This window comes from Neolamprologus brichardi, chromosome 12 (assembly GCF_056152115.1).
Source record: "Neolamprologus brichardi isolate AB-2024 chromosome 12, ASM5615211v1, whole genome shotgun sequence".
Classification (NCBI taxonomy): domain Eukaryota; kingdom Metazoa; phylum Chordata; class Actinopteri; order Cichliformes; family Cichlidae; genus Neolamprologus; species Neolamprologus brichardi.
In genome coordinates this window covers 28,187,716-28,201,276 of record NC_142115.1, presented here as the reverse complement: position 1 = coordinate 28,201,276, position 13,561 = coordinate 28,187,716, and the positions used below count along the sequence as shown (strand labels likewise).

The window sequence follows — 13,561 nt, the reverse complement described above, 5'->3', positions numbered from 1 at the left end:
TTGTCTGAGTCATGCATTTGTTACTGACTTATTTTAATTTGTTGTCCTTTTCATCCTTAACTCTGATTTTTGTCTTTTCCTTCTGCCTACCATACCTTCTGATCTTTAAAATTGTGTCTGTGTTGTGCTGTTAGATGTTTTCAAGAAAAAAAGACCAAAAAACTCCCCAAAACAATGCCTCACTTTGTTTTACTCCTGTCAAGCTTCCCTTATTGATTTAGACACATTGTCTGGCCTTGATAAAACACCCTGCTCGTATCAGACAAGGCTTGTCTGTCGTGCCAGTCAGTGTATTTAGCTTGTAAATAACTTCGTAATTTCCACTGCTCTGCAGGATTGACAAAACTTTGCTGCGAGAAGAGTATGACAGGATGAAAGGACAAAAATAAACACAACCAAGCCTGATTTAACCCAAACCTGGAGAAGATGAATCTGAATAATTTGGATTCCACCTCCGAACAAGTTATTTGTAAATTAAGATAAATGTGCATGGAAAAAGAGCAAAAGTGTGATCTCACTGCAGAGTCTGTCTGCTCTCAGAGGCGACAAAATCCAAATAATCTTCTGCTCTGTCTTAGCTTTTTATTTAAATAGTGACAGAGTCAATCAGTGTCATCAGTATGCCATGCTGTATTACCCTCTCAGGACTAATTAGAAATTATAATCAGGCGTTAAATAAATAAATACCCAGAGAGAACTGCGCCTTTTTAATTCTAGGATGGAAGCATGAAGAGATTGATACTGTTCATTTATTCAGTGGACAACAACACTGCAGCAAAACTGCTTCATTTTTTTGTACTTATCTTTAGTCTGACACACATTAGCTACTGTGCCAGGTATGAGGATTAGGTGGGAAGGGCACCTCCAGTGTGACTGTGTGTGTGTGTGTCTACATGTGTGGACAGTGATGTGACGTCAAGTCTAGACGGGCCATTTCACAGTGTGCATTCATGTCACGCAGGGACAGCTGATGAAGTGACCCTAATAGTCACAACACACTGCTGTTGTTCTGTAGCGATGTGGCTGGGGTTAAGAATTTAGACATTTGATTTGAACAACAGCGGTGCATCTTTGTACATGCAGAGGTGTTGTTAATACGGGCTGTAGACTATTTGAAACAAGGCTTTACATTACTTTGTTATTTTTCATTACTATACATTCGCTATTGGTGATAGTTAATGGATATTGATTTGGTGTATGATTTTTAAGTTTGACCTTTTATTTCTAGATTAGCATGTGTGTCTGTGTGATCATATTAATGACTGTATACAGGTGCTGCATGCATCATTATTATCATATAGTTGAAAAAGAAATCCCAAAAAAGGCCTTAATTCTTAAAGTTCCTCTTTCCAAGGTAAAACATAGTGCAACCATAACATCTTAGTAAGTAATAATAATGGTTGTTTATTTAAAAAATACTACAAAAGTAGTTTATTTAAATAGCATTTGGAGCCTTACCCAATTTTTTTTATGGGTAGGATTTTATCAGCTTAATCATGTGTATGAATAAAGTACAGTTACTCATTCAATTTTCGCCATTTGCCAATGCACATTTGGTGCACATAGGTGAAGATTTATTAGTTAATTAAAATTACACAGTGTCTGTTTATGCCTGTAATTGGTAAGATGAGGAAAACGATCACTGCAAATAAATAGAATTTAGAAGCACTTGTAATTGTTTTCTCATTTTAGAAGCAAGTTTGCATTCATTTATCCCTCTAGTGTCAGTAGCCCCAAATAATTTAATGTTGCACTCAGTAGCACCCACTTGGAAAAGCTGTGGAGTAAACAAAACTGATTTGCATTGTTCAAAAATATTTTGTAGACACATTTCTGCTAAGGACAGACACACTTCAGTTTCAAGTGAATGTCAGGCTATAGCAGTGGGATAGATATGAATGACTGTTAACTTCCTTCACAAACAATGAATGATTCAGCATATCATATTAGTAAAATGATATTCATGTCATAACATTATATACATACGAATATGCACACATGCTGTCATTTCTGGAGTTTAAAACAAAGTATTTATGTCAGTGTCACTAGTATGTCTCAGTTGAGAGGACTACTGAGATGTAGATGTCATTGATCATTTTTTAACATGAAGCCTTACCGGTGTAAAGGGGCACCATTTACCCAAACCTGTGATTTACCCCCAAAACCTGAAGTAGTTTAATCCCCTAAACCTGTCCCAGTAGTTCTTGGCCAACCCACTCTCCACAGAACAATGGACTAACTAGGACACAAGTGAGATGAGATGAGATGAGCAAGACAGATTAACAAGACAGAAAATTTAACAGCCAAATTTAGCTACCAAGCGCATCTCTGAACAAAAACACCACATAGTAGTTACTACTGACCATATGCGGTTCTCATTCCTATCAAATATCCCCACTGTGTGTGTAAATTTACCCTGAAAAGAAGCTTTTGCTTTGTGTGGGGGGAAAAAATCCAACCACAGTGAAGTAATTTGCATTGCGTTTAAAGTGGATGATGGAAGCCGCAGACTGTTCTGGTTTTGGAGTTCTGAAGTCTGGAGTGTAACCGATCTGCATTTGAAGCCTTATTCAAGCATATTACCTTCCTTCATGTTCATTGTGGTTAAATGGTGGATCAGAAAGAACTCATTCGCATCCTCAGGGTGCTCTGGGAACGCCAACTTTTGAGGTTGAGATTTCTGAAATATTGAACATTTTCAGTATTTCAGAACCTGTAGATCAGAAACAAGCAAGATCATCTAAATATTTTTGTTCATATTAGTGCAGGAAACTGTTTGTGTAAGAGGGGTGGGTAGTGTCATATAAACATCAGTGGCTTGGTGATTGATTATTACACTTTGAACCACTCACATTACTTTTCCATAACCGTAAACAGCTGTGTCAGTTACAGTGGCACATGATGAAAATGGCTCAGCCATCGAAGACCAGGGTTACACACCCAAAAAGGAAAGGTTCTGCCAAAATATTACATATAATAACACCACTCAAATGATTGCTTATAGTAACATCTGCCAAATTATTGCATACAGTAACACAGTCATTTAGGATATTTTGTGAAGCTGCATTTCTATAAACAATTGCTGTTAATTGTGTGCATAAATGAAAGGGGTTAATGTGTAGGCTGACAGATGTACTGACAGTGGAAGTGTTTTTTACTCCTCACTCCAGTTCCAGCCAGGTCATTCCTTAGTGAAGTAAGCAAACTTTATTACAACAGCTTCGCTCAACAGTCCCAGCAGGCTCGCTCGTCACTCTGTTGTAGCCGTTTTCCTCAGTCTCTGGCACTAGCATAACTTCAAAGAGGATTGCTTTCCGGGATTTATTTTTCAAAAGTTTTAAGACCTAATACTGAGTTTTTGTTTGAGGTGAAAGCTGCTAAAAAACTTAAACCAAGAAGCAAAACTATTTAATAAGTTATTGCTAAACCTGACAGTAAATCTGAGACCAAAACAAAAAGATCAAGCCCTCACAGTAGTCTTATTTACACCAAAGGAAGTATAGGGTGGCAGGGTTTCAACTGTTGAAATGTATTGTTGAAATATAGAGCACGGCATGCTGTTTGAATTTGTGAAAGAATTCATAAACACAGGCTATTGAATGCAACAGAAAGAGTCTGAATTCAAGCTGCTTTTAATTTTTGCTGCGTATTGACTGCTTGACGTTTTGCTGGCATTTGCATCCAAGTTTTATTCATTAATTAAAAGTCAAACACAAAATCAGAACATGCTGTACATGTTTGTACAAATGGCAAATGTCTGCTTTTCCCACTTTCTCCTCTAACGGGGATTGTAACTCAGACAGAATCTTAATTTTGCCGTGTTTTTACTTTTTTGCTTCAGATGGTGTCCGTAAAGTGTAACCACTGAATGCTTCAAAATAAACTGAAAAAGTGCACTACTTTCTGTCACATTGAGACTAGGGTTTTACAATATTTTGTAACGCAAGGAAAGTTAATTGTTTAAGGAAGATGGAGATTACTATGGAAGGAACAAATGTGTATTTTTACCCTCCACTAATCTACAGATTTTTTTTCTTTCTTGATGATGAACTAACTGTAATTCTACGGTCTTTGAAATATTAAAACTAGTCAAAATGCTCCTTTTAGAATATCTTCAAACCCAAACTGGCAACTTAAAATGGCCTTGTTTTTCACCACAAGCAGAACATTAAGTATCACTAGTGATAGAGAAATATTTGCAGAAATATCACAGAAAATGGGTTGATTGATTAAAAAAAAAAAAAAGTTATTTATTTATAGATGATTAACTAATTAACTAAACAGCTGACCTTTTCAGGTCGAAAAGTTCTGACATTTCAATAAATTCAAAAGCCTAGACCTATATCAACGTTCATTGTCAATAACTTTGCAGAAAGAATGTGAAAATGTTTTATGCGTGTGGAGAGTTGGCTGCATTAGTAATGCATGATAACTTCATAAGTGTTTCACATAAGTGTCCTGTTGCAGTTGGCTGTGCATGTGCAATGAATCATCAAATGCATGCAAAACACAGCAAGTGTTCATACAATATAAGTAAGATTCAGATTCAAGGTCTTTGGGGCATGAATTTAAGATTCATGGGTCCCAGACCTCAAACCATGCATACTTTCATATGTTTTATTATTTTATGCAGTACATGGAATGTGTTAGTACTTTCCTTCCTTTTTGCTTTAGCCTCGCGTGCTGCAAAAATGTGCACTCGTCAAACAAAAAAAATATAACGAGTCAGATGTGTTATCTAGCCGTTTAATTTCTGAGAAGTGACTCTGATGTCAGACTCATAAAAAAAGGTGTTTCGCTAGTGTAATTTATTTTATTTATTTGGGGTTTTTTTTTAAAGAAATGCTGAAATCGGAATGCTTGAGGTGTTTAGGGAACATCTGTAATTTTAGCTGCACTCCCCACTACTACCAGAAAATTCCCAACATGTGTGAAATTGCAGCCAAATTTGGGCAGACTAAAAATAAATGAAGTGGTCTCCCCAGCAACTCAATTCCTGTCTGTCAAAGCGAGTGACTAATACAAGGTCAGTTTCCATTTCATTATTTAGAAATGAATGTCTTGGCTAGCATTTGTTTTTGTCCCCGGGCCCACTTCAGGTGTTTTGCATTTATTACACACAACTACATGCACGCCATTCACTAAATGCATCCTTGTGACTATTCTCTTTTAAAAACCTAAATGTTATGTGCTTGTTTCTGTCTGTTATGCTTTCATAACAACCAATTGGCTTCATTTGAGGTGTTCAGGGAACACTGGTAAATTGGAGTGTCTGCCAGGTGATTAGCATTTATGATTTGTAAATTATACAACAGAAAATTGCAGACATTACACTTTCCCCTGTGCATTGCATATCTATTTGCATGAACATTGGTCACACACGATGTTTGGGCACAACAGCTTGGATCATTTGCAAATGTAATTCTACTGCTATCAGCAAGTGTGCAATCAGCTCTTCCTGAAAGGGAACATTTGAATGAATGAGAGCTGAACCAACAGATAAAAGTGTGAGGGCAAGTAGAAAGGATGTTGAACATTCATAGAAATGCAAATTGTAACTTAAATTAGAAGTAAATGGGAGGCATTCAAGGGAAGACAAATAAAATTGAAAAAGGAAAAAGTGATAGTATTCAGCTGTGAATTCTTCTTCTGTAGCACCCAACAAAGCATACCATAAGATTTGACAGCACTATGTGAGATTCTTTCAACGAGCTGATTAAAAGGACTCAGTTCAGATGTATTGTTTGTCCATGTAATTTGTCACGTTCAGGCAGGGAATCTGTCATATTGGAGGCAGGCATTTTAATGTTACTTTTGTCAGGTTTTACACATGGAATAAGTGAGGCAACAAGCAGTCCAGTTTATGAGTCAAGACTTGACAAGTTCACTAGGAGCTGTGACTGTTACTGACATGCTATTTTTAACTTCTCGTGATACAACTTCCAGCTTGTTATGTCTGCTTGCAGTCTAAAACTATAAAATGTGTTTTTAAATTATTATTCTACGTTCTTTTTGGTGGATATAAATAAAAGCGATATGTTGAAAGTTGTCAAAAACAGAGAGGAAAAACAAGCAAAGAGATGGTCTGGTGCACCGATGGTGCACTTTTAAAAAATTAATCATATGAGTAACTTCCTCCAAGAATCATGACGACATGTTTGCAAATCCTGCTCACAGACCAATAGGTGGCAGAAGCTGCCAACAAGATCCGACGAGACATGACAGACATTCCACCATTTCCAGGCAAAGTTGAGAGAAGCTTCCTAGTCAATCTCTCAAGTGCCACTTTGTCTGATAGCTTTCCACTCTAGTGAGAGGTGTGAGTAGAAAGAGTGGGGGAGGAAGGAAGAAAAGGAGAGAAGGAGAGCATGAGAGAAAGGAGGTAAATGTCACTGGGTGCAATTCGTGATTTTTAAACATTTGCCTGCCTCACAGTTCGTCACTTCTTGGCAATTACCTTACTATGAGCAACTATAACAAAATAACAATTCACAAGATTGCAAAGAAAGGAACCTCACCAGATGGAGAGGGATAATTTTAACCAGAGAAAGTACATCTTCTACAAGCAAGTGGACATACTTGTGTGTATAGTGTACACAGAGACAACAACTTTATTGAGCGTGTAAAACAGACATTTAGCACCTGTTAATAGAAAACATGTGGAAAGGGCAGTAATCATTTGAGTGAATACATTTAAAAGTCTGAAACCAGACAACAGCTATTCTTTTTATAATGTGATGTGCAGTAAAGTGTTGGTGGAACTTCAGCTTTTTATAGATTTCATATAAGAAAGGGATTTGTTTAGGAAAAACAACAACCCTTATGTGCACTTTTTTGAATTTGTAAAACGAAACTTTTTGTTTCAAAATTTTGTTGGAAATGTGTACTTTCCTCCTCATACATTCCTCGTGAGGATCAGCAGCTGTTCTCAGTTTGGATTCAATCAGTTAAAATGAATTATCCTTATTTCATAAGACAAGACTCCTAATGCTGAAGGACCAAAAACTATTGGACCGATATCACGGTTATTGGTTACTCCTTACTGACTTTAAGAAAAGTGTTGTCAGAGTAAAAAATGATGCACATGGAATGGCATTCATACAGTGCTTTTCTAGTCTTTTGATTCCTAGCCACATGTTACCATACATTCGTACAATGCTTTGTTCTGTGCCTTCAGGCACATTATTTGCCTCTCATCTATGCTCGATTTAGAATCACAGTTTAACCTAACACGCATGTTTTTTGTTTTTTGTTTTTTTTTTTGCTGTGAGGCAATAGTGGTAACTACTGCAACACCGTCCCACCCATGGTGAGATTTGCCATAAATAACACCAATTAGACTTGCTGTAATTACAAAGGTACATTCAAATAGTGTAGATCGGTTTGCAAAAGAGAGGTTCAGAGATTTGACCAGACTTTGTGTTGCAGCTCTTAATACATAACAGGTTGATTCTTGTTTGTGGGGTGGACACTGCTGTTTGAGGTTATTTTTGGCAGGGGTTTGTTCAGTGAAGATTGTAAACCAACCTTAGCACATCAGAAAAAGTCCCAGGAAATAAACAGACAGAAGTTATTAGCTGAAAATGAATATTTAAATCATTATAAATGATTATATGTCTAAAAAGACACTCCCATAGATACAATCATATAACACTTATACTCAGACTTTCCATTTATACAGTTTGCGTTAAAGATTTAAAAAAAATTGTATGCTACCCCCTTTGTTTTTAAAATTCACCAGTTCCTATTGGTAAAAGTGCAAGTTTGCCTTGAAGAAGTGATGTAGGTAAGATGATCCAAGAATCAGGGAGAACCTGCCACAGTTGTTTGGTGGATTTAGGTGATCTCAATTGCTGCTGTCTCTTCTTATAATCTCAGATTGACTCAGTGATGTTGAGGACAGGACTCTGTGGTGGCCATGCCATCTGTTGCAGGACTCGCTTGTCCTTCTTGTTATTGAAGATGGTTCTCTAACTGACAAGCATGTTGATGATGGCACTTTGTGGCAGTGATTAGGAATTATTTTTCATAGCAGACATCCAACAGTTGGTGCTGTAATTAAGGACATTAACCATTTGTTTAACATGTTCATTTAAAAGTAAGCAAAGATGACAAATGACCTTTAAACTATTTCTAGGGTGGGAAGTTAATTTTCCCAATGGGAAACTGGGGCTGTTGTGCAGGGTTACACCAGTAAGCTGAACTCAGTTCTGCTCAGTGTTAATTTATTAATATTGATTTAATTTTACAAACTACTATCACAGTAGATATTAGAATTAGTCAATAGAATTAGTCAATGAAAATGGGAAAAAGACAAAATAAAAGTACCAGCATTTTATAGATGTTTAATGAGTATGTGCAGTTTCTACTAAATTTCAGACTTAACTTTATGCAAAGTGCTGTTGCTGTTTTGTTTGTAGTTTAGTTAGTTTAGATCGTTTTTCTTATTCAGTTATAGAAATCTATTCTGTTTTGGACTTGAACAAGTGTATTGAATTCACATTGAGTGTCTAGTAAATTGAAGATCTGCCTTCTATTCTGCATCTGAGAGCCCTGGAAGGTCTTTACCTACCTTCTCACAAAGCTCTCAAAATTGCATCCTCGGATCCCATTTCTTTTTAGCAATTTACCTAGGCTGAACCCTCTGACAGCTGTGTGGTAGCCTATGTCACTATGTTCAGTCTCATGATCCTCCAGAAGTGGAACAAACTGTCTGTGATTGTCTTGCAACTTGAAGTTGCACTGATACTACATCAACAACATTCATTTTAGAACTGACTTACACAACACCTCCTGAGGTGTAATACATTGCAAAAATCTGAATTTCAGTTCTGGGTTCATCTTAAAAGTTGGAACATTTTTCACTGTCAGATTTGGACAGCCATTGCTTGAAACACCTGCCAGTTCGTCCCATTTTGAGCCCCAGAATATCCAGGTGCCAGAGGAGTTACCTCTGTGAACAAATCACTTCCTGTTGTTGTCCCGAATCACTAAGCTGGTCTTGATGGACCAAGCCCCATCCAGGGATGAACCAAGCTTTTTCCTTGTTGCTTTTGCAACTTTGCTAGCAAATGATCAGATGTCAGTTCCTGTTCTGCATCAATAATTTGTTTGGTTTTGGTTTTTTTGTTTGTTTTTTTCTCAGTGTTTAGTCTCCTAATGACATTTTAAACTGTAATATTTAAAAACAGCAATCTGCCCTCTACCAAGTAAGCACCCAGCTTTAACTCAGACTTCAGTAAATAAATATTTAGAAGTCCAGGTCTTGTGGAAAAACTCTACGTTCTTCATCAATTTTTCTTTTTTTAATGTGAGCTGATGTCTTTCAGAGCTAGTAGAACTTGCATCTGTGAAACATCTGGTCCAATGCATTTACAGTGAAGCTGCAGTCAAATGCACACAAATATATGTAAATTTAAAACAAAAATAGCATTGACCTCCAAAATAAAGCAACAAAGCTGTATTGTGATATCCAAAACATAGCAAAATCATTAAGCCATTCACTGATGAGGATTTTATCAAAGTGTTTGGTGGCTGAAATGGGACAACCTGGGTGACGTATACTTATTTATATTTGCATCCTAGTTTCCTATTGATCTCACATGGGCCATTCAGGGACAGTCAAAGAGCCGGATGTGACCTGAGGGCCGTACAATGCTCTGGACTATATGGACAAACGTAATGGGCCACACCTCTCTGTCTGTTTTCAATCTCTTTGCCTCAGGTGTAATAAATCTAACACCTAACCATGCAGTAGGCCTTTAGTGACATCTGTGGAGGAATGGGTCATTCTAAAGAGGTCAATGAATTTGAGCATAATACTGTAATAGGATACTATGGTTGAAACACTAAGGTTACATTAAAAACTAAAAATAATAGATTTTTTTACGTGTGTTTATTTTGTTATTAACTAATTATTAATGTCTTTTCTCGCAAGTCTTTTTTTAAATTTGTTTTTACAACTGCAACCTTTGCTGTGAGTGAAAATTAGAATGGCTGCAGAGGAAGGTGGCGGTCATGTCTGACTCGTGTTGTCAGCATCTCTTTGGTTGTTTTGGTTTTACACCAAACAGATTCCTTAATCCATAATATATATATATATATATATATATATATATATATATATATATATATATATATATATATATATATATATATATATATATATATATATATATATTTGAGTGTTATGTATGTTTTGTTTTCATTAAAGTTAATTCACAAACACAACAATTACAAGTGTCATACTTTCTAGTATAGAGCTCTAACAGTGGCTACATTTAATAGCATCACATCCGTCCACAGGAGCTGACAACATCAAGAAGTATTGGAGTCGTTACTACCAAGGATCACAGGGTGTAGTCTTCGTACTGGATAGCGCATCATCAGATGAGGACCTGGAGGCGGCACGTAATGAGCTCCACTCGGCTCTGCAACACCCACAGCTCTGCACACTACCTTTCCTCATCCTTGCAAATCATCAGGACAAGCCTGCTGCAAGAACGCCGAACCAGGTAAGTTAGTTTGTTGTCAGTGCTGCTGCTAATGTTTCCATTTGATGTTTCTCTCAAAGTTCAGTTTGTCTTGCAGATGTAAACACTGCCCCTTACACATCTGGGTTAGTAAAGACATCATTTTGCATAATTCATTGCACACACTCATATAAATATACACATACACATGGATGACCCTTTTCTTTTTACACTGAAACAACTTGTTGTATACAATAGGCCCATTAGGGCTGTCACACAGTTTACTGTGGACAACATAATGACTTTTGGAATCTTAACATATTGCCAGATATTGAAAATTGTGAAACTTAAGGATGAAATGTCTGTGTTTTTCATGGTAGTGGAGTTCTGGCTTTTGTTTGTCAATGGACTTTGTTTGTTTTTGTTTTGTTTCCGAAGGCAGTTTGGTCCCCAGCAAGGGGATAAACTCAGATTATTAAAGACCTCTTTAGATCAGTTTTGTAGTAGAAAATTCCACCAGACCGGTGTCTTTTCCATTTTTTTTTTTTGTCTCTTTCACATTTTTGTTGCTGAATAACTTGGGTGGGGAGAGAGCAGTTAAGGAGATAAGATAAACTAGCATCTCTATAAATGCATATATACGTCACACTCTAATTTAAAAATCAGTTCAGCAGTCAGAAATATCCATCTGTTAATTTAATTTCAAAGCATGCCCAAGTCCAAACATGAAGGTGTTGGTTATATATGTTGCTGTGAAATGATCCTATAGCAAAGCATTCTAACTGTGTCACCTATCTCAGATAACAAAATTTAGCATAACATAACATAATTAGCAGCATTATATAATTTCCCCTAGGTATCAATAAAGTATTCTGATTCTAAAGATCTTAATGTAATCAATCAGAACAACCCGTGTGACACCCTCAGCTTGGGACAAAGTTGATGACTGCTTGTGTGTTGGGTATAAAGGACAAAAAGGTCAAAAAATTCAGTTCTAAGAGACTCTAAGAAGTCTCTTAGAGTAGGATGTTATATCTAGCATTTCTTATGCAGTGCTCACTATATACGGTTTAAAATCGTGGACACTCTCTCTCAAAATCGCTAACACGCACAGAAATATATACACACATACATCATGTTTAGGGTCCTATTTGATGTTTCTAAATCGAGAGAGCACCATCTGCATTTCCTACCCTGGACCACCAATGTTGCTACTTCAGGGATGTCAAATCCACTGTGGGAAATGAAAAAGGGATAAGCTGTGAGACTGATTCTGTTGTGACATAAAGTAATTGTAACTAAAGCAAAGATGTTACTCTGCTGGGCTTCAGAAAAATATTGCATTTAGGTGTGCGAGCAGTTAATTTGTGAAGCAAACCATAGTCTTTGGTGCCACAATAATAACTTTTGTGTTGTGCTGCAAGGACCTCTAACCTAGGTTTTTTATATATTACTTGCATTCGTATTTAGTGGAGCAACTGGCTTAACTCTTCCAAATATAATCATACTTTGTTCATAGACAATGTTAGAACATGATCGGAACTATACCCTTTTCTCTCTAATTAGGTACAGTGTTTAAAAGGGCTATGAGTACTCGATATTATGACGCAGGAATCGAACACCAAACGCCAGCGGTTCAATTTTAGCCACACTTGTGAGTCAAAGTTCATGAAGCAGGAGTGCAATTTTACAGATCAGCTAGTGGGTGTTGATCGCACTCTGAGCAGCAGAAATGAATAAAAGAATCAGCTGCAGCACTCTGGAGCCCAACACCACCAGAATCAGTTTTAACTTAATGTAACTAATTAGTATGGATTGGATGCACTTGAGCATGAGCCACAATAGTCACGGAAACCCACTCATCTTATTGATCATTTAAGTGGCAACTGCTTGTTTTGAGCTCAACAACACTGGTCCCTTTGTTGGCCCTCAAATCATAGCAGATTAATTAATCTGCCTGTGGCCTGCCCATGTTCTCTGAGCGGTCTTGGCATGATGTGTCCTTATCAGTCAGTCATCAGTTTCTGATTTGGCTGAACTGTGTGCAAACTCTGATGACACGTGAGACTGACTTATGGGGATGGAGGGGTTGGATAAAAGTTGCCTAAAGGCCTTTTTTGCACCCCGTTGGAAGGCCCAGTTTAGTTCATCATGAAAGACTTGCATAAAACTAGTTGTTCAGGATCGATGCAGTTGTTTTTATACTATGTCTACTATCAGCTGAACGTCACTGGGAATTTGAACGTTTTCCATGTTGCTGTTCTATGTGTGTTTGTCATAGTATTTCTGACTTAGTTATGCATGCACTTGAATTGATTACAAATCATAAGAAACTTCAGTTGTAATTTTATTTTAATTTCTATTTACTTTACCTTTTATGCTCTTGTATATATACATCCTGTCTAGCACATATGACAAATTAGTGATTAACATAAAGCACTGGAATCTGCTGCGAGTGATAACAGGTATTATTTAATTGAATTATTCTTATGGTTTATTAATATACTTTGACAGGATTTTTCACAGCGGTTAATCCAGTTTAGATACCAAAGAAATGATATTTCATGTCCATATTTGTATTCGTTGTAATCTGTTTGTGTGTTTGTATTTCTATGGTCATTATGAGTGTTACCGTCCCTGTGTGCACATATCTGACTCATGCCTTGTCACTGAAGGAGCTTAATGTTCAGTGACTCATAAATAATCTTTGCATAAGACAACACAAAATTTTAGACCAACTGTTAAAGAACCTTTTGTTTCTTTGTCTCTGTGTTATATATAGAGCTAAATATCTTTGATACTGTAATGGAAAAGTTGTGGAAATAGAACGGCTGAGAGGAAAACGTCTGTATACGTTAACTAAACATTTGTTCAGCATCCACAGGGGTCTCTTCCTGGAGTTTGTTTCCATTTCTGCCAAGGTTCCCATGATATTGGTTCTAGTTGGAGACATAAGATAAATTATGTGTGTTTATTTATTCAGCATTTTGATGCAAGAGGAAAATAAGTATTGAATCTGAAGGATGAACCATGGTCCAGTTCTGATGCTTATGTGTCTGTCACAGGTGTCTCAGGCAGTGGACAGCCCA

General features: G+C 36.9%; 1 protein-coding gene across 6 annotated transcripts in view; it reads left to right on the top strand.

Annotated features, from left to right (window-relative positions):
- Nucleotides 1-13,561, top strand: part of LOC102792470 (ADP-ribosylation factor-like protein 15) — a 95,118-nt gene that overhangs the window by 42,457 nt on the left and 39,100 nt on the right. For all 6 annotated transcript variants that reach the window (XR_015719858.1, XR_015719857.1, XM_006789987.3 and 3 more), the window contains exon 4: nt 10,306-10,514. Coding sequence is in view for 4 of the 6 variants with exons in the window: in XM_006789987.3 (XP_006790050.1) it covers nt 10,306-10,514 (209 nt within the window). In the remaining 2 variants the exon portion in view is untranslated. The remainder of the gene's footprint in view (nt 1-10,305; nt 10,515-13,561) is intronic.